The sequence below is a fragment of the Condylura cristata genome, unplaced genomic scaffold (genome assembly GCF_000260355.1).
Source record: "Condylura cristata isolate star-nosed mole 26May11 unplaced genomic scaffold, ConCri1.0 scaffold00021, whole genome shotgun sequence".
In the NCBI taxonomy this organism is placed as follows: Eukaryota; Metazoa; Chordata; class Mammalia; order Eulipotyphla; family Talpidae; genus Condylura; species Condylura cristata.
In genome coordinates, this window is record NW_004567122.1 from 37477024 (window position 1) to 37497429 (window position 20406).

General features: G+C 36.0%; 1 protein-coding gene across 4 annotated transcripts in view; it reads right to left on the reverse strand.

Moving 5' to 3' along the window:
• CSNK1A1 (casein kinase 1, alpha 1) overlaps positions 1-20406 on the reverse strand; it is a 44161-nt gene that overhangs the window by 3230 nt on the left and 20525 nt on the right. Inside the window, exons 5-10 of one of the 4 annotated variants that reach the window (XM_012727882.1) lie at positions 18006-18089; positions 13796-13935; positions 12731-12809; positions 10958-11032; positions 7181-7287; positions 6138-6250 (exon numbers count right to left, since the gene is read on the reverse strand). In XM_012727882.1, coding sequence (XP_012583336.1) covers positions 6138-6250; positions 7181-7287; positions 10958-11032; positions 12731-12809; positions 13796-13935; positions 18006-18089 — 598 coding nt within the window. Of the gene's footprint in view, positions 1-6101; positions 6251-7180; positions 7288-10957; positions 11033-12730; positions 12810-13795; positions 13936-18005; positions 18090-20406 lie in introns of all 4 variants that reach the window. The other 3 variants (XM_004686872.2, XM_004686874.2, XM_004686873.2) reach the window with 3 other exon arrangements.

Below are 20406 nucleotides of genomic sequence, written 5' to 3' on the forward strand. Positions count from 1 at the left end.
GAGGGTGGGGTGGGTGATGGATTCACCAGAGCCAGAGTGGGGAGAACAGGCGGAGCTACAGAAATACACTGCTGAGAGCAGCAGCAGGTGAGAAAGAAGAGGTCCACTGGTGATAGCTTTAGGCCCTGTACCACCAGGAAGGCCCTCACGCATCACCAATTTTTGTATTGAAAAGAGGCCACTTCAATCAGTTACATTAAAAAGGCTAAGTTTTACCACTGATTGAATATGTAAAGAGATATTTTCCCAAATTTTTATTTTATTTTTGCGCAGGGCTGAGGCACAGGACAGAAGTATGTTGGGGTGAGGATTCATCAGACACAAGAGTAGGGAGCCGAACAGATAGACCTAATGAATTACACTGCTGAAGAGCAGCTAGTGAGGCTGAGGAGGTCTGCAAACCATGTGGGCCAGCTCCCTTAGCCAGGGGTCAAACGCAAGGCTGCAGTGGTGATAGTGCTGAGACTGAATGAACCTTTACACCACCAGAGAGACTTATTTTTATTTATTTCTTATGCCTTTTCACTCTGCACACACTACACTTCCCTCCCCGCCCTTCAACAGACCCTGGAGCTTCAACACAAAGGCACATTTCAGTAGGAGGGTCCAGGTAGTTACACCCTTTATCTAGGCACCAGAAGTTTGCCTCCCAGTAGTAACATAAAGGGCACCGGCATCCATGTCCTCGCATCTATGGCCTTTGAAGATGCTTCTTCGCCCACTACCTTCTAATTGTTTCTAATATTTAGTATCAGCTCATTCCAATTCACTTTGCTCTCTCCCTACTTCTTTAGCACAAACTGTTTTTGTCAACCATCAACTCCTTTTATTACACTTCTTAAATATTTGTTAGCCCATACCCTAATGCCCTAATGTGCTTTCTAGGACAAGTAAAATACTTCTACAGTTTCCTTCCCATGCATATAGTGCATGTCCTTCCAAAGATAACCCAAGATCTGCGTCTACTTCCTTGATAAATACTCCCTCATACTGACTAGGAACTTTGCTCCGGCGAGTGCAGATCCAAGCACTGTATTTTGTCTCTCTATTGCACCTAAGATGCAGGAAAGACCTCTGCTGCCTATGCAATTACTAAGGTTATGAAACTTCCTGAAAATGTACTTCACCACAGTGAATATTATCTACATCTGATTTATATTATTAAAAAGGATCAGCAAGGGAAGTATTAAAAGGACTGTCTAATGAAATCCAAATTAGATTAACTAAAGAGGAAACAAAGTTATACGGTCAGTCAAAACATTAGAAAACTCTTGTGTCTTTTAATAGGGGCAAGAACTGTATAGGTAGGAATGGTACTCGTTAATCTCTTAATCTGGCACTTGAGGAATTGCTGGGTCAATTAATGATCACAATTATTTAGGGACTGGTTAAAGTAGCTAGCCTAACAATGTTCCGCTCTGGTGGAACAGAGCGGTCAAATCCAGATTTAACTCTTCAGATTGGCCAATGGTAGGATACTCCACTTGGGGATCAAAGTTTTTCCAGTGAATTGTCCTAAAGTGTCACTGAAGTCTGTTTAGGAAAAAAATCTCCATAGGAGCATTCAGCAGGTAGTCAACATCCAATCTTCAAGTACTAAGCATTCTTTTCCCAAGTATGCATCAGTCCTTGGTTTTTATCTTGGAGTTGAGGTGTCGTCTCCTGATTACCAAAAAGTCCAAAAACCAATCTTTACTGCAACAAGGGGTGACTTCCTTTGTTCCTAAAAAAGAGGGGGGAGGGGAAAATAGTTAAAATAGGATTGGTAGATTAGTGGAACAATTCAGGAATTAACAGTTGTATTTAAGATTTTTTTCAAATCTACAAAGGAAAAGAATTTCACTTATATAAGTAACCAGGAGCTTCTATCCCTGTATCTGAAAACTATTTACTATTTGTGAATTTACTTCAGATGACCCTGATACTTTAGCAGAATCAAAGTTTTCCACAAGGGGATATCTACGTAATAGTAAGGCATGGGCTTTATATTCATTATACAATGCCATTTATGTTACTTTTCCTAACACACAATTGTATGGTTTTTTAGCTATGCACAGACTTTAGCTTAGAGAATTTAAGATGTTTTTTACTTAAAAGTAAAGAGAAAAACAAACCACAAACTGACAATTCGCCACAGAAACTAAAGTATATTAAGTTGGGAAAGACAAAGGGAACAGATTTTTATCATTACAAATAAGATAAATGGCAAGTACAGTAGATATACTTCACCCCAAAACTGCATTAAAAAGAAAAAAGACTGATAATCTGATTTTTTGGGTCTTTTTTTTTTTTTAAGTACAGAAGTCATTCAGCTACAGATTTGAGTTTGCTGAACTTTAAAATACCTGTTACAATGGATTCCTTCCCCATATGGTAGATGGTCTGCATTATACACCAGACACACAGCAACTCTGTACTCGTCTGCATCTTGATTGTCGTATTATCCAGACAGTCTGCCAGCTTAAGAGTTTCACAGGTCCAGCATGCTCTGAGACCAAATAAACTCTTGCCTCCTCATCTTCACTTCTTTTTAGGCTATTCTTTCATCTCCAATTTTATTGTCCAGTAAAAAAAGCTGACAAAAATTTCAGCAACCAGATGCAAGTCCTTTGCTTCTTTGAATTGAGTGTATTCAGAGCAGATCAGTTTCTCCAGATATTTCAAAGTCTTCCCCTGTGATTTGGGTTACGTTGCTGAGTGACCAGCCACGTTCCTAGCAGCAATTGGTGAAGTCAAAAAAAGTTAAGCTAGACATAAATGGTAGGTGAAAGCCCAGTAAATACTGGAAGGCAGTTCAGGAAAAACCATGACATGGTAGGATAATGTGATGGAAAAGTATTTCTAATCTCTTCAATGGCAACAATTTGATATCCATGTAGTATTATCATGGTAAAAATATGCTGAGTATCGATGGCCGGAGTAGCGATAGATGGATGAAGGTGGTGGCAACAGTAATGAGAGAATCCGCCTTTAACTTCAATACCTTCTGAAACTCTCCCCCACACCTGTGCTCTCAACTAAGGAAATGGTAATCTTGGCCTCTAAGTATCCTAAAAGTATTTCCTTTAACTCTACTACTTTTTAAATGTCTGAAAATACCTTCTGAAAACCAACTTATAGCTGAAGAGAAGGGGGCGAAGTAGAGTTGGAAGTGTAACAGATATGACTTATTTAACATTTGGTGCCAAGCAATGAATATTAGAACAGGCCATAAGGGGAGTATCATCACTTGTTTTATAGTCTTTTTATGGGCATTGGAACAGAAAATTTGAAAAAATATCTTTTCTTTAGGAAAGTCAAGTCTATCATATATAAAAACCCATTTTGGCTGAATAAACAGACTTTAGAGTCTTTGGACATTCTTACTGAACTGCTAAAATGACTTGCTAAAGCTTTTCATAGAAGAAATGCTAGGCATAAATTTTCTGAAATGAAAAGCATATGCAATGTATTAGTGAATGCTACCACTTGAGAGATTTCTGCAATAATATTCTTAGAGATTATCTACTTGCGAATAAGGACTAATTTAAAATATGGAATCCCCTGTGTGTAAAATTCTGAAAGTGTAATTCCATTAAGATGAAAAATATATATGTATATTTATATATAATGTATTAAAAAAAAAGGAACTTATAAAACGTGACTAAAAAATTTAATGTGGTGTTTTCATCACTAATGAATTTACTGGGATCAATGAATCTCTTTGTTGTACCAGGTCTTTAAGAAAAGGCTATTGTAGTGAACCCTAGGAAATCATGATCTCAAACACCTTTTTACTTAGAGGCTGGAGTCAGAAGTCACCTAAATCAGTTGTCTTTGATCTCTATAGACTTTATAAGATCTCTTAATGTTGGTGACTCAGATGAGGGGGTTGGAGGAGAAGGTGGTGAATTACTTATTTCATCACCTTCAAACCTAAGCACTCTTTCATGGTTTTCCATATAGGGGGTTTTGTGTAAGATACTCTTTTGGGCAATAAGCATCTTTATTGTTCAAAATAATACAAATGTTTTCAAGAAGTCAAGTCAAAGATCAAAAGGAACTTTGTTGTTGTATTACACTGAGTAGCATACTTTAGTAGCAAGCAATATTTTGTTTGGAGCCAAAATAACATCACTTGGAACTGTATCTCTGCATGATGTCTTATAATTAACTCCAATTTCTCCTCAAATTTTTCTAGTGTGTAATATTCTATAGCCGACATCTAATGCTATGAAATCTTGTTGGATTTTAAGTTGCTTTATGAAAAATAGCTACAATACAAAAAATAAGGATTAAACTTAAGTTTAATTACAATTTTTTTTTTCCAAGGAAACATACTAACTCAGTGGATCCAACTTCTCATCTTTAAGACCTGGATAAGGTAGGACAAAAATTCTGCTTGTTTATTGAGTAAGAGACACATAGTAAACTAAAAATGGAAACTACCTCAAAAAAAAAAGGGTAATTCTTTCTTTCTGAAGCTGCTGAATGCCTGAAGTGAAATATTCTAGGTCAGATGAGATTTCATCTAATTTTTAGTTCTAGAAACTGTAACTTGTGATGATCCTATTATCCCAGCTTGCTTTCCAGCAAAAATTTGTTTCACTTTGTCAGAAAAAACAAATACACTATAGGCATCAGGTATAACAAGTAATCAGACTACCAGATCTTACCTAAAAGGCTATTTCTCAGTCACATTGGCTACCTATCTCATTAAAAGCTTACTGACACTATGATTTAATAATACAGTAATTAAAACACTCAAAAGGGCAATTAAGTCCCAGTTGAGATGCAGATGCAGGGCACTGGCCAAATATTCATTGAACATCCTGAGCTAAAAATTTTCCTCATCTTGGAACCCCACTACCATCAGCCTCCATCTATGAAGCCTTCCCCAACACAGATCATGAAGAGAAGCGTCTCAATTTCATTCCTAATAGATGAGCTGCTGGGATGAGGATAACATCAGTTAATTATACTTCTTGAAAAGCATTCTCAGATTAGTCTGTTTTTAAATTACAAAATTGTTTGTATACAACACTAAAAATATAGATCAAGTTCAGACTAGAGCAGTCATTCAGAAATTACATAATTAGAAACCAAAACCGATTCTTACCAGAGCCCACCACTTCCAGAAAGTAGGCAGGTAATCAATCAGGAGGTAAGCCCCAGAAAGGGGAAAAGAAAAACAAGCAAAAAATCCCATCAAACACTGGAGTCCAACTGTACGGCAACAGTGGTAAGAAACAGAGCTGTGCCCTAACAGTTCTACTCCTTAGTAGTACATGAGTGCCCGAGAAAGAAAGGAAATACAGCCTCATAGTTCAATGGCATTGACCCCACTTCATTTCAATTTGCAAGGCCTAACTGCAGACTTCAATTTCACATGGGACACCCAAGCCATGAATATTGGCAAGATATTAAAAATGAAGACAAAAATAAAAGAATCATCTTGAAATTAAGAACATCTATAGTTAAAAAGCAACTAAGAGATTTATTTGTAACTAGGAAAAAGAGTGTGTCAAGCTTCTCAGTTATCTGAGCATTCAGGAGAGTGAGATGATCTGCAACTGAGAAGACAGACACTTCGGGGCAATGCCAGACTTGCTTCCTGAAGTTAGATTATATTCACAACTGTCCATTTTAAATGCTAATGCATTACCATGCAAAAAAAAATTCTTAACACTGTTAGTCTGAAAGTCAACATACCAATGCTAACCAGATTCGTTATTAAAAATCAACAAGTGTTAGGTCTAGGATTTTGGATTGATTGATTATACCATATTCCCAACACCAAATGTGTATTTTGGAAAGGGGTTAATGAATGAGTAAAAAAGATGCAGTTGTTAAAAATGACCCAAAATCCCAAGAGAAATGATATAATATACACACATATATGTATATACAAATACATATACATATATATATGAACAAGGACATTTGGGTTTAAAGTTAGTAGTCAAATTTTCCAAGGACGTCTTTTTTTTAAAAAACAGAGCCAAATTTTTTATGCATTTTAAAAACCACCTCCTCGATCTAACACTGTTAGAAATGAATAAATTACCCAATTTTGTGTTCAATTTTTTCCCTGTAACGTCACTTGGTTCTTGGCTACTAACCTTTCATGTTACTCTTGGTTTTGTCAGTTTGCTTGCCTGTGGGGGTTTGGGCCTGCTGACCCTGCCCACTTGAAGAGGCTGCCTGCTGTGCTGCTTTCTGCTTTAACATTGTCCAATCGAATGTGTAGTCATATTGGTGGTTTAGGGTCCTGGAAAATATAAAATTGTATGTCACTCTTTCAACAACAGAGCCCACGAGCTACGTATATCTACTGAACTTTCAAACAAAGCATTTTTAAGGAGGTGGGTTATTTTCTCATAGGTGCACAGCTTTTAAAAGGTATCTTTCCCTAGGTGATTTTTTAATTTTAACTAGTCAGTTAAAATTAACTCTATTTGTTACATGTTAAGACTGGACGAAAAAGGCCTGCTCTATAGTATATAATAATTCTCTTTCTTCTCAAAACGCACCTGCCTTTACGTTTCTTCAAAGAACAGGGGAGTTGAAATGAAATGAAAGGGAGTCTAGCAACTAAAAGACTGAGTCAAGTCATCCTGTTACCCATACTAGAAGGTGCCTCCTGAAAACAAATCAATAGTAAATGTAGGATTCTGTGAGGGGCACATCTAAGCCAGTGCCTTGGGAAGATTTTTTCTGGGGATTAAGGATTTCCCCCCAATCTTACTCTTCCAACTAAGATTTGAGGCACTATACCCATCTCCCCCCTTTGTTTATGACTAATTATGGGTTGTTCCTAGAGAGCTCTAGAGTTGGGCCTGTCTCTACAGTATCTCATAGATTCCACAACTGTCTGGTATTTTGAATTGCTTTTCATTCTGGGTATGAATAGGACCCAGAAACTGAATTGTTCCAAGGTCCCCAGAAAGTCACTTATGTATCTAATGTGAATTGTTAGTTTCTTGTAGAAAAATTAGTTCCTGAGTTTCACTCAGCTGTTCTGCCACCTCAAAACAATTTCAAGCATATTTGTATGACAAATGGAAAAATGCCACACAAACTCAGTTTCTTCAAATTTTGTTCTTACTAAATCAACTTAAACATCCTACTTGTCAGAGTAGGTATGCTGGATGGATTTAACTAACTTCTCTCAATGAAATTTAGAGTCTTAAAAACTAACCTGAAAAGAATGCGGAATAGCTGCCTCAGATACATGTAATCTGGGGCTTCCTCAAAGCGCAGTCCACGACAATAGTTTAAGTACATGGCGAATTCTGCAGGAAAACCCTAAAAGTTCAAAAGTTAAAAACAAACCAAACATATTTTAACATAGGAACAGAAATCCATTAAATTACATACAAAAATGTATTTGAGGAGGGTATTTTACACTACGTTGCTGGAAGATGTAATAACTAAAGTAACTGTGAATTGCTGTCCTCATAAATTTAACAAAAGTCACCACCATCTTGCCCTTTTATATACAATACCTTTTTATACTGGGAGAGAAAATATGTATCCTTTTCTTAGAACATTATATTCTTAAATAAATTAGACATTCCAACAATTTGTTATTTTATCATCTACTAATTTGACAGCAACATTGAAATGAGAGAAAGGGTAATGTTTTCTGCTAGAATAAGACAATGATGTGTGCACTTTCTCACCCCTGAGAAATATATTCCCACCCGTAGGACAGCAGTATATATCTATGTAAACTGAAAGGTAAAACTCAGTGTGCAATCACACAAAACAACCACTGCTGTGATACAGATTCAGTCTAGTGCTTTTTCCTAGAGATATTTTTCCCCTTTGTAACTATTATCACATTAGAAATGTAATGCATTCTGTTTTTGTCCATAAACAGTATATTACAAGCATCATCAGTATTATTTCCAACCTCTTCATATATCATAATTAACTTGGACAATTAGGGAATTCCAATTTACCTCCAGTAAAAACATTACTACTACATATGCACCTGTGGGCTACATTTCTTTTTTCATGTTCAGAAGATTTTCAAAAAGGTACATCAACATTTTTAAAGTTACAGCTCAGTTGCCAAAAAAGATTTTACTTCCAGCACTACAGAACTGGGTAGGATAACAAATAACAAATGAATCTTTTCATTAATCTAAAATGTTTTTCAGTGTATGTATAACTAACACACAACATTACTTCACTCTCAGGTGTATAACATAATGACATTTGTATACACTGAAACAATGACCACAATAAGTCTATTTATCATCTTTTTTAAACAAAGTCCAAATTTGTAAAACCCTGTGACTGACTGTAGTCCACATGCTGTATAACCCCCTTTGACTTATTTAGTTTATAACTGGAAGTGTGTACATCTTGATCCCTTTCAACCAATGCCCAACTCTCCGCTCATCTGGTAGCTGCCAATCTGTATTTTGTTTCTATAAATTTAAGTAAAAAACATCCCAAAGACTTGGTAATGATCATAATTTATACCCCATTCCTCTTTAGATTGGTAGCGAAGAGGAAAGCAGATCTGTGAATAGGAAACACATAAAACATCTTTACACCTTTTCTCCTACAAAATGTACAACTGCAATTCATCCAATGACACAAGCTATGCAAACTCTATTGACTGACATATTCCAGATAGAAACGGAAGTGCTCTGAAAAATCAGACTTTCCACGCTAACTAATGTTATGACCTCCCTTTTTTTGTTAATCATAATATCAAAATATTCTGAACAACCTTCAGTTTACAACTGGAGTGCCTTAGCCTCATAAGGCACTGCCTGGCCCAGGCAGACAAGCACTGCACCAGAGCGAGAAATTCCTCTTAAAGTCAAAAGTGATCTTACAATTGGCTGACTGATAAAAGCAACTGGCCGTTATTGCAAAGTCAATATCGAGGCAACACTGGAACAAACTCTTCTACTGCCCAGAAGAGAGGAAAACCCAAATCTCATCACTCTACTATCTCACACAGCCTTCTATTCAGTTCCAAATAACCACTCAAACTTTCCCCTTTCTTGTCTTTAGATAGGGAAATTCACCCAAGTAGCCTATTCAGAGCTAATCAGGTTTTCTACTGTCTAGACTTCAAGGAAACTCACTTAAACTTTCTAACAAGTTTTCAAAGAACTTTACTATAATTTAATTTACAAGAAATTTCCTCTTCCTGCCCTCACTGTACTTTACCCCCTAGGATGTCTCAATGAGAATAAAAGCTGTTAGATAGTAGATAAGGTTTAAGGGAATTTATTTTGGTTAATCTTCACTGTGGTAAATATAGTAATATTAGTCTTAAACTTTGTGAATCTATGTACCTGATTTAGCCTTGATAGATTGATTTAAAAAATGTTATAATCTCAATTAAAGGTCAAAACGACCCCAGACTATTCTTAGAAAAAGGTGATCATGATCTCAGCCCATTTCATATGCTAATATCATCCCACTGCTTGCTTAAATGTGTAAAATAAACCTCTGCTGAAGGCAGAGCAGGAACACTTGCACCCAACTCCAATTCCCATGTCTTCCTCGCGCCCACTCCCCTTCCCCCCCTTTTCTAGGAATCTCAGCTAGCAGAAGCTGCTCCCACCTTGAGACCCTGCCTGTTCCGCCCCCCCAATAATCCGTGATCGGGGACAAAGAGTCTCCGACAATCCAAAATTGCTTTGTTTTGTCACCCAACTATTTAATTGTATGCTGTTTCCTAATTAGCTCAGGAACCCCAGTGTTGCAAAATTTCTATGGAAAAGACACAAAAAGCTTTCCATTCAAGAAACTTACTGGTCTAGTTCTGAAGTTTACCTACATTTCACTACTCTTGGTCACTTTCCTATTGTAGATTGTTGTGATCTTCCTGCCTTTTTTTTCTCTCTTCCTTAACGTAATAATTACTGGTGTTCTTCCTTTTCTGACACCAGTTTATGGTTCAGAATAAAATTTCTTAATTTTCCTTATAATCGATAAGGGTATGTTTAGAGCAATTTGCCTATTCTCTTATATTGCCTTCAAATTTTAAGACTGCAGAGCCCAAATAGAAGCCGTTAGACAAAACACTCATTTAAATCAACTCATACCATCGCACCCCAGTGAGAATGGCACATATTAAAACAACTAGCAACAAATGTTGGGGAGGATGTGGACAAAAGGAACTCTCCTACACTGCTGGTCGGAATGCAAACTAGTGCAACCACTATGGAAAGTTGTTTGAAGGTTTCTTAAACTGGTAAAAACGGAGATTCCATATGACCCAGCAATCTCACTCCTAGGTATCTACCCAAAGGACATAAAAACACTGATTCAAAAGGACACCTGCATCCCCATGTTTATTGCTGCACCATTTACAATAGGGAAGATGCAGAGTCAACCCAAATGCCCAAAACTAAGATGACTGAGTTAAAAAGACATGGTACATATACACAATGGAATATTACTAAGCAATCAAAAAGGAAAACTCATGCCTTCTGCAGCAAATGGATGGAGCTGGAAGGGATCATGCTTACTGAAATGAGCCAGAAAGAAAAAGAGAAATACTGGATGGTTTCACTGACAGGGGTATAAGGGATGGGGGGGAGGGAGGCTGGGGTTGGGGGTGAGAGGGAAAAGCAAATGTAATCAAGTAAAAAACAAAAACAATGAACAACTATAAACCAGAGACATGTTATGAGGTGGAACAAGGAATGGGATAAAAACTGGGGTGGGGGCATGGACCTATGGCACATGGGTAAATTGGTGTTCCATAGGAAGCCTACAGGGACTACAAATGAGAAGGAAAAATGAAGAATGATGTAAAAAATAAATCAAAAAAAAAAAATCTACTTTTAAGTTCAAGCCAAATCTATGGATATTTAGAATCAACAACAAAAAATTTAAGATGGTAAACAGCTAGTTATACCTGTAGGATATTTAAGTTGGCTAGTAAAATGTTTGTGTTCCCGATTTATGTATTTCTAAAAAAATACTCATCACTTACCTTACATAAAACTTCAACAGGAGTGGACATCTTCTTTTCACTAATCTTTTCATATTTTTGTTTTTTTGTGGCAGCCTATGGGAAGTAAGAAATAACACAGACATACTCAGTACTAACAAGAACCTGATTAACTCAGGGCATGAATTAAAATTGCGATTCAAGAGAAATCTTAACTGACAATGAAAAATAAATCAATGTCTTTAACTGAACTGCTAACTCTTTTTGAGTTCCTATTTCAAAGCCATTTTAATTTATTAGTAAAAGGTGAGGAACACAAAGATGCATGATTCAAGTTAAAATCGGTCAAATTTAAAGCATATTTTCTTGACACATTTAATACAAGGGCAAATGTGTAAATACCAAAAATGTGTCATCATAGAGATTAATAATGAGATTAATAAATGGCCTAAGTCAAAACCAGTTTTCAAAGTAAAAAATATTTAGAGACAATAAAGCTACCCACACAAGGGGCCTCCCTGATAGCACAGGGGTTAAAGACAGTACTACCAAGCTATTGCCAGCTATTGCGAGCCATTGCAGCATGAGATTTATCCCGTGCCAGGGAGCTGATCCCCATGGCACAGCAGACCTCTCCTGTCTCAACCACTACTCCCCTCAGCAGTATATTTCAGTACATCTGCCTGTTCTGCTCCCCACTCTGTCTCTGGTGAATCCTCTCACCCACCTCCATCACTGGCCTATGCCCTAGTTGTTTTATGTATAAGTAAATCTTAAAAATAGAAGTCACCCCTAAAGCCTGAGTTGGATCCCTGGCCAGGGATGTGATCTACAAGGTGCAGCAGACCTCTCCTGTCTTGCCTGCTGCTCCCCTCAGCAGTGTTATTTTAGTAGATCCTTCTGTTCTGTCCTCCACTCTGTCTCTGGTGAACTGTCTTGCCCCTGTAGCTCTGGCCTGTATGCCAGTTCTTCTATTATTTAAAAAAAAAAAAAAGCTCTACCCACACACGAATTTAGGAATCAGTTTAGTATTAATAGCTACAGGGGCTGTTTTCCTTTAGAGACTAATAAGTATCAAATAGTTACTAAAATTGAGGACATAGTTATTTATCATAAAATTGACAAACATAAAATTAACAGTGAACTACTAGTTAACAGAAACAAAATGTTAGGATCACTTTTTGGGGGGGGGCGGGGAAGACAATAAAAGTACTATTCTAGGGGCCCTACCTGGTGGCTCAATGGGTTAAAGTGCAGCACTATAAAGCTAGTGACGGCCACTTCAGCACAAGTTCAATCCCCAGCCAGGGAGCTGACCCACATGGCGTGGCAGACCTCTCCTGACCCACCCGCTGCTCCCCTCAGTACTGTTCTTCATCAATCTGCCTGTTCTGTTCCCACTCTGTCTCTGGTGAAACCTCTCACTGCCCCCCACCCCCACCCAGCACCTCTAGCCTGTACTCTCCAGTTCTGTATCTATAAATAAAAAAATCTTAAAAAAAAAAAAAAAACACAAATAACTATTCTAAACAAACTGGCAACTCAGCAAAATTGACAGTTTCTACCTTTTGTATTCTGTAGTTCATGTCAACTACCACTCAGATAAAGCAGCAAGTAAAGAAAACGGTCCCTCAGTTTGACTGTGTGCTTATATTAAATTTTTACTGTGATGATTTGATTTTCACAATAAATGGCAAAAATACAGCTAACTTATTTTCAGGAAACTTCATCTTTGAAAGGAACCTTAAGGTTATTTGTGATACCCATTTTTCTTCTCACAACGAAACACTGGTAGGTAGTATGAGTCCAGTTTACCTTTAGTCCTTGCCACGGCAGGCTGGTTCTATTAAAATACATCAAAACATATCCTAATGATTCCATGTCATCCCGGCGACTGGAAAAGAAAATGAATTTATGAGCTAGAGTTATTATAGAATACATGTGAAACAAATCCAGGTACATATAAGACACATAGTTAATAAAAAAAAGTTCTTTTGGATTACTTCAACAAAGTTTTATCAAACAAGTCAAAATAAAAACCAACAGTCCTACAATTTGGCACTTATAAGCTTTGCAGAAGCTCATGACTTAAGTTTAGAGATAAAGAAATAAATTACATTTTAAAAAGAACCAAACATCTAAATATACACAGACATATGCATATGTTCACACAGACACACATATTTAACAAATGGTGATATGCTGGCCTGCTGGGAATGTGAAATTATAATTTAAGCCAGGTTTCCAAATATTCACAGGTATTTCCTAAGCTTCAAGTATTTCTCATGAGGTCCCCCAATTTGGAAGCATTTGTCATTACCATGCTTGTTTAAAGGAGCAAGAATTATTGACAAAAATGAAGGGAATATGAATTTGACTAGAAGCCATGTCAAGATACAAAAAGAGAACAAGCGGAGATGACCGATTTTGCTTCAAACTAGAATATAGAAGTGGAAAGTTAAACTGGCCTTTGGTTCACTTGGACTCAATATTTTCCTCATAAAACAACCAATACATTTTCTCCTAAAACTCAACTCATCCCATTAAACTATAACAAGCTCTAAATCAGCATAAATAAAAGAAGTGCTGTCTTTAAGCTGCAAAAACAAACATCAAGATGAAACTGCAATTGTGCTTCTAATTTTCCATCATGCAATATTTTCTCCCCAAGAGACATCCTTCAAAGCAAACAAATAGGCCTCATTTAATTGCCTTCTCTTTGTGCTGGCTAAAGTAGCAGGTAAAAGCATTAATAAGCATCCTTCAAGTCCTCAGCAAGGAGACACGTTTAGATATTATACAATACTGAAATATTTTTTTTTAAAACCCACTAATGGGTTTTCATATGTATCTGATAAACACAGTCAATTTCAAACTCACCTCTGCTCAATACCAAGATGTGCATTGATGCTAGCATACCGGGCAGTGCCAGTGAGATTTTTATCTTCTCTGTATGGTATGTGTTGCCTTGTCCTGTTGTCTCTGTACTTTTTGGCCAAACCAAAGTCAATAAGGAATAACTTTAAAAGAAAATAAAAAGACATTAGATTTCCAATCTTGCTCAATTAAAGCGCTTCTTATTAATTACATGGCATCTATTCTACAAAATCTGATCAAATATATAAAATAAAATGTCATAAGTAGAACAGATAGGAATAAATCTAACACACCAATAAACTTTTACTAGTCCTCCTCAATAAATGAAATTTCAAAAACAGTTACGTCAAGTGGTTGAATGTGTGTCAACAGAATGACTTCACAGGCCCGGGTCATTCATTGTATACTCAGGAGCCTATCTTTAGAAAACCAGTGGAAAGTTATATACGTGCTTGACAGCAGTTGACAAGTGTGCTAGGTTCCAAAACAGAACCTGACATCCTGTTTCTACTGGTAAATAGCATGAAGTTTCAAAAACTAAGACAAACTATCTGACATTCTTCATTCTACAAAGGCCACTCTGCAGTATGCCAGCTGAATGCTCATTACCCAAAATAAGAACTCTGAAAGTTTCATATTGACAAAACCAGTATTTTTACTAACCATTATACTACCTCATTCTAACATCGTATGCATGTCAAATTTCTGGAAAATAACAAGCTGATTTAAAATCTTTTAAAAAGCATTTAGTATTTATCTGAAAGTAGTTATAATAGTTAGTTCACATGGCTCACTTAAAAGCCAGGCTAGTACTTTGTAGTAAATTTATGTTTAATGCTATCTTGTTTATATGGTACACAGGGAATCAGACAGTGTAGCTAATTTTTAAAAAAAAGTAATTCAGATGTACTCTCCAAACTAAAACCTTTTTTAAAAGGAAAAATTATTTTTGACAAAACCCTAAAATAGTTATAACTGCCTGTTTTCTAAAGTAAAAGTATTTACTTAAAATGTTTACCTTCTGACATAAAATCATTTATGAAAAGTTATGTTAGCTACAAAGATGATCTAATCAAGCAGGTCTGACTGCCCATACACTATGTACCTAGACTACTTTTCTTTTCTCATTATGCCTAAAGACTGTCATCCTTTCCGTGGGGCTGACACTGAGTCTCTTCTGTCAGTTTATAATGCTGGGAAACTTGATCATCTAATAGTATGTCAGGCCTTTTGTTAATAAAAAAAAAAAAAAAAAAAAAAAAAAAAAAAAAAAAAGAAAGAAAGAAAGGCCTGATCAATGAACACTTTAGAAGGATGAAGAACACTATTTTGGTCAACTATGTAAGATACTTGTAATCTAACCTTAGTTATGGCATGGACGGAAAGGGACTGGGGTTGAGCGTCTTTTGTAACCATGTTAACTTGAGACACTTATTTTCAGTTGGCTTACCATAAAAGAATGAAGACAAAATTCTTAGAAAAATGTTAACTGGATGATGAAAGCTAGTAGCTTAAACTCATTTCCTAAGCAATCAAATTATAAGAATGAGAAAACTAATCATAAAACAAAGAGAAAATCAATGGTTTAATTTTCTGTGGGTATAAAATTTAGCTCAATACACAAAAAGATTAAAATGAGCAAAATACACTTCTGTTAAGTAAAATAAAAATTATAACTCAAGTTCTACAGATTCATAATGAAAGAAAACAAGGAAAAAACAAAAACAAAAGGACATCCAGCTACACAGAGATTTTTTAAAAAAGCTCGACAAGCTTATGTGAATTTGAAAGTAAAATGATTAAAGACTATCTAAGGGGTATTTCTGGGGTTGCTTCCTCTAGCACTTCAAAAAGAAAAAGGCCAACAACCCTGCCATGAAAAGGTTCCATAGCTTCTTTCCTGTCTAAATCTATACATAGTACCTTCAATTTCCGAATAAAAAACTAGATAGTGTCTCATAACTAAAACACTCAGTAGTGACTGCTTTCACAAAAGGACAAAAAAGTTACAAAAACATACAAACACCATCTTCTTAAATCTCAATCTTCAATGTCAAAACAAAAACTACTAAGCAATTTTAACTCTCTTCTTGTAGAAACTGGAAATAAGCCAAGGAAAGGTAATGCCACTGCTAAAATAAAGGTTTCCTATTTAGGAGTAAACTAAAAGGAAAACTACCTGAAACAAAAATTTCAATTATCTGTCAGTATCTTCTCAGAGCTATACCAGGTTTTTCTAGCAGCTCTCTCTGCTTTAAAGAATTTAAAAATGAATATAACATATAATCAAAGTGCTTACATGAAATTATGTGACATGAGGAATACAACGAACAGTAGCAAATATAAAGAAGCAAGTCAATGTTCATTAAGTCATAAAAGAATGTATTTTTGTAAGTGTTCACATGCAAAGAAGTCTAATCTCTTTGGTGAGTCACGCTGCTTTTCTGGAGATAATTATACAGTCTAAGTAAACCTTGTGCTTATCTTTAAAAATTAACCTATTCTTCAAAGGCAAGTCAAAAAGAGTTTTCTTTTTAATGTATAAGTGGAGTGCAGGTCAGAAGTGTTGGGGGTGGTGGTGAAGGATGTGATCGTGTATGTGTGTGTGTTTTCACAGGGATAGTGTGGGAAGCAGACAAGGCAGATTTTCTGAAATATACTACTAAGGAGAGCAGTGGTGAGACAGGAGAGGTCTGATATGTGGGTCAGCTCCCTGGCCAGGATCAAACTCAGGCCCGACTGGTGACAGCACTGAGACTTAACTCCTAGGCCGCCACCAGAGAGGCCCAAGTTAATATTTGATATACTGGAATAACACCATTCAGAAGCACAGAACTACTACTGTAAATTTAAGCTTTTAGTACTCGCTGCAAATTTTCTACTGACTAGTGATCCTATTCCTCTGTCCTTTCATAAAAATTCACAAGATCACATCTGCTCAAAATCCAGATAAATGGTATGTAGAGAATAAAACAATTCAATACAACTTAAACGAAAATTATTCCATGGTTATGCTATAATCTGTAAGTAAAATGTGTGAATGAATGGTAAGTAAAAATGGACACCAGAGTTGCTTTATAATGTACCTATTACCAATCATCTTCCCTCTCTCCTCAACCAAGATCTAGTCACCACAGTTCATATTTCACTGTCTGTCAATAAAAATATTTGAATTTCTGAAACCTTTTAACAGAAGCAGGACCCTGGAACAAAGCTGAGTAGTAGGGAAAAGGATTAAATGATTACCAAGATGGTATATGTGATTAAGGAATCACAAAGTATGCTTAAGTACAACTTTTTAAAATTACTTACAACAATACTTCCTTTTCAAGATATAATGAACAATAAAGACTCATTTGTTTAAAGTAAAAGTTTTTAAATGAAATTAGTTTCTCGTTTTCCCTTGTTTGAAAATTCATATACATACAGCAAGAAAGCTAACACCTATAAAAGTGAAAAGACTAACATTTAACAAAAATTTTAGTAAAGTATATTGAGGTGCTTAGCCTGCCAAACACTAAATCATCATTTAGGCATTCATTTGTATCATATCATGTGTTACAAAAGGTAATTGTTATGATAAGTGCTTCAATGATGTCACGCTGGTTTTTTGAAGATACGAGTCTTCGTATTCTGGATCATATAAAGCTTTTAAGCATCTTATGCCATTTGGTTGAGGATGAGAGATTTCGAGAATGAGGTAAATCAATTCTAGAAACTCTAGATTTGAAAACTAATCTACAGTTACCCAAATTTTATTAGGGAAGGGGATTAGAGGTAAAGCAGAATATATATATGTATATATATTCATTACACAGCACTGATGCTACTGAACTTAGATAAATATTGGGTATTAAGTTCTGCAACTCCAAATACATTTAAAAAAAACTAATCTATCTCAAGTTTACCATTAGATAAAGAATAATACTAGACCAACATTTCATTCCCTCATGTGGATGTTAGAGAGCCAAATATAATCCTGTTGTCATTTAAGTTTTCTCTAAACTTTACAAGCTTTGATCAAGGCCACAAAGAAACATCTCAGTAATGTTATGTTTGCCAAGTATGTCTGAATAATGCCAACGTAAGAGGTGCTTGAACAAGATCTACATTCTCCAGAATTAAAACAAAACAAAAATAATCAAAGTAAAACAATAAAAAAGAAAAGCACATGAATTTGGGATTGAGGTTGGAATAGGAGACAGTTTCAGACCTGGTTTAATCCTGAGAAAGATGGGTCCTGAGAAGTACTAACAGTCATGCTTCTTTTCCTCTTCCCCACTGGAGATTCTAAACACTAAACAGACAATAGAGGGTGGCAGTGCATCAAACAGTATTGCTTACATTGCAACAATGGCCGGCGCAGACAGGCAACACCGAGGCATTAGAGAAAGAACAGGGTAGCCAAATGCCATCCTTCTTCCACCAAGCACTGTAGCTTCTCAGTTTTCCAAATGAGAATCACATGCTCAAGAACATTTGAATTCTGGAAAATACTCAGGTTTTTAAATGCCACTATTATCGTGTCACTGCCTGAAACAAGGATATAGCAATGGTGACATTTGGCTTTTTAATTTTTAGCAAAAATGGGGAATTTAGATCTGTTGTCTTTAGTACCACAATCTGCCCTTCCCCCAAAAAAGATTGTAGAGGGGAAAAAATCTTCAGTAAGGAAGAGGTAGAAGGCATTTAGTCACCTTAAAATTTATTTTCATAAGCATGCAGGGCTGATTACTGGAAGAGATGAGCAAATTCACTAAGATTGGAGTGGCCACTCTTAATATCAAGTTCAGAACAATTTCCCAAGTAAGAAATTTTTCTTTAAAAAAATTAACTTCAATCACCCCTCCTCCCCCAAACCTTCCTCCCATGAACAGAAAACTGCTGGAACCAGCTGACCAAAGAATCCAGTCTCATACAACTGGCATTTGTCAAATTATAATAGAGAAAAACACTAAAAACCGACTACATGAACGAAACACTAAAATGCTCAAGAACCACATTTAGAATTTGAATGTTAGTTTAGTAAAACACTGTTTCTACCCTAGTTTCTGAATCTGCACAACAGCAAGCAGCTCCTCAATATTCTATCAGCTCTATAGGACACAAGATTTAGGTCTTGATCCCTAGGGCAATATGGGTTTCCTGACACAACTACAAGATAGTTTTAAAGGGGGTGGGGGGGGGGAAGGAGAAGACATTATTTAGGCCATCATTGAATTTTAAGGCAAAAATTATGTACTGAAATGTCAATTATGCAAATTAGAGATCACATGAGGATGATGGATTTCAGGGGAAAGAAAATGGGAAGGAGAAGGCTGGGAAATGGCCAAAAGATTTGAATTAAACAGAAAGAATTGCCCCCAAAATTAAGAACAGTGATTTTATTCAATGAAGTGACCAGGCTTTTCAAAGAATTAAGAGCCTGGTTGCTTTAGAGAGACACTATTATTAAAAAAAAGAAAAAAAAGAAAAAAAAAGCAACTAGGGGATGGTGAGATAAGTTACATGCAGATTTGAACACCTTTCATTAAAACTCAACTTCAACAAAAAAATTCTTAATTTCCTAACACCTAAATAGATCAACATTAATGTCTAATTCATTAACAAATACACCAGTAATGGCTCTGAGTTGGCATTCACACAGGCAAACAAAGGTAAACATTTAGAGCTAAACCTAAAAACCACCAAACAATCCCTAATGGTTTAGTAAAACAAATGGGAATCTTCCTTCCAAAAACAAAACAAAACAAAACAAAACAACAAAACAAAACAAAAAGCCCCAGTTGTCCTGAAGTTGAGAATTTCTATGTTATCATCAGATCATAATATGCTTAGTGCATTGCCAATGCTGCCTGTCTGCCCGAGCTCAACATTGAATTGATAAATAAAGCAAGTCACTCATTAAACTAATCATTGCAGGAAAAATTAACACAATTAGTTTCTAACTACAATCATGCGTCACTAGCTAAACCCAATCACCCCGTAAGTCCAACCACTCTGAGACCCCAATAAAACACCAATTTTGTTGTATGAATGTATTACTTGTATTTTTCTTCAAAAGGGGAAATAGAGGTGGGAGAACCCATCCAACTTAGCACCCAAGTAAGAAACTGTCAACAGCTTTTGCAACAGGTCTAGAAGTTATCCTTTTGAGTACACAAATCCAAGGACTGAGATTTCTCATTATCAACCATGCTCAATCAGCAATGTTAACGCCATGGTGACAGATGGGTCAGTGATTCCCACACTGGCACAAGCACATGTATTACAAAAACCCACACTTCAGAGACAAAAGTTAAAATATAATTTTAGCATTCAGGAAGAAAGTATATGGGGTTTTTTCACTATTCAAATAAATGAAAAATAAGAGAAACTACTGAATATAGTTAAATAATGTAGATGATTACATTTCATTATAACGCCCTTGGAAATTTTTTTATTTCCATACAAATAACCTTTTTTTGGGTAAGTTGGAGAGAATTTATTTCAAGTTACTAAGTTAATAGAGTTAAGTGATTATCCTTCTAGCACAACTTTTTAAGGCAATTATCAACAGAAAATTCAATTTACTATGACTTCGTAAAGACTAAAAATTCACCAAAGCAATTCTT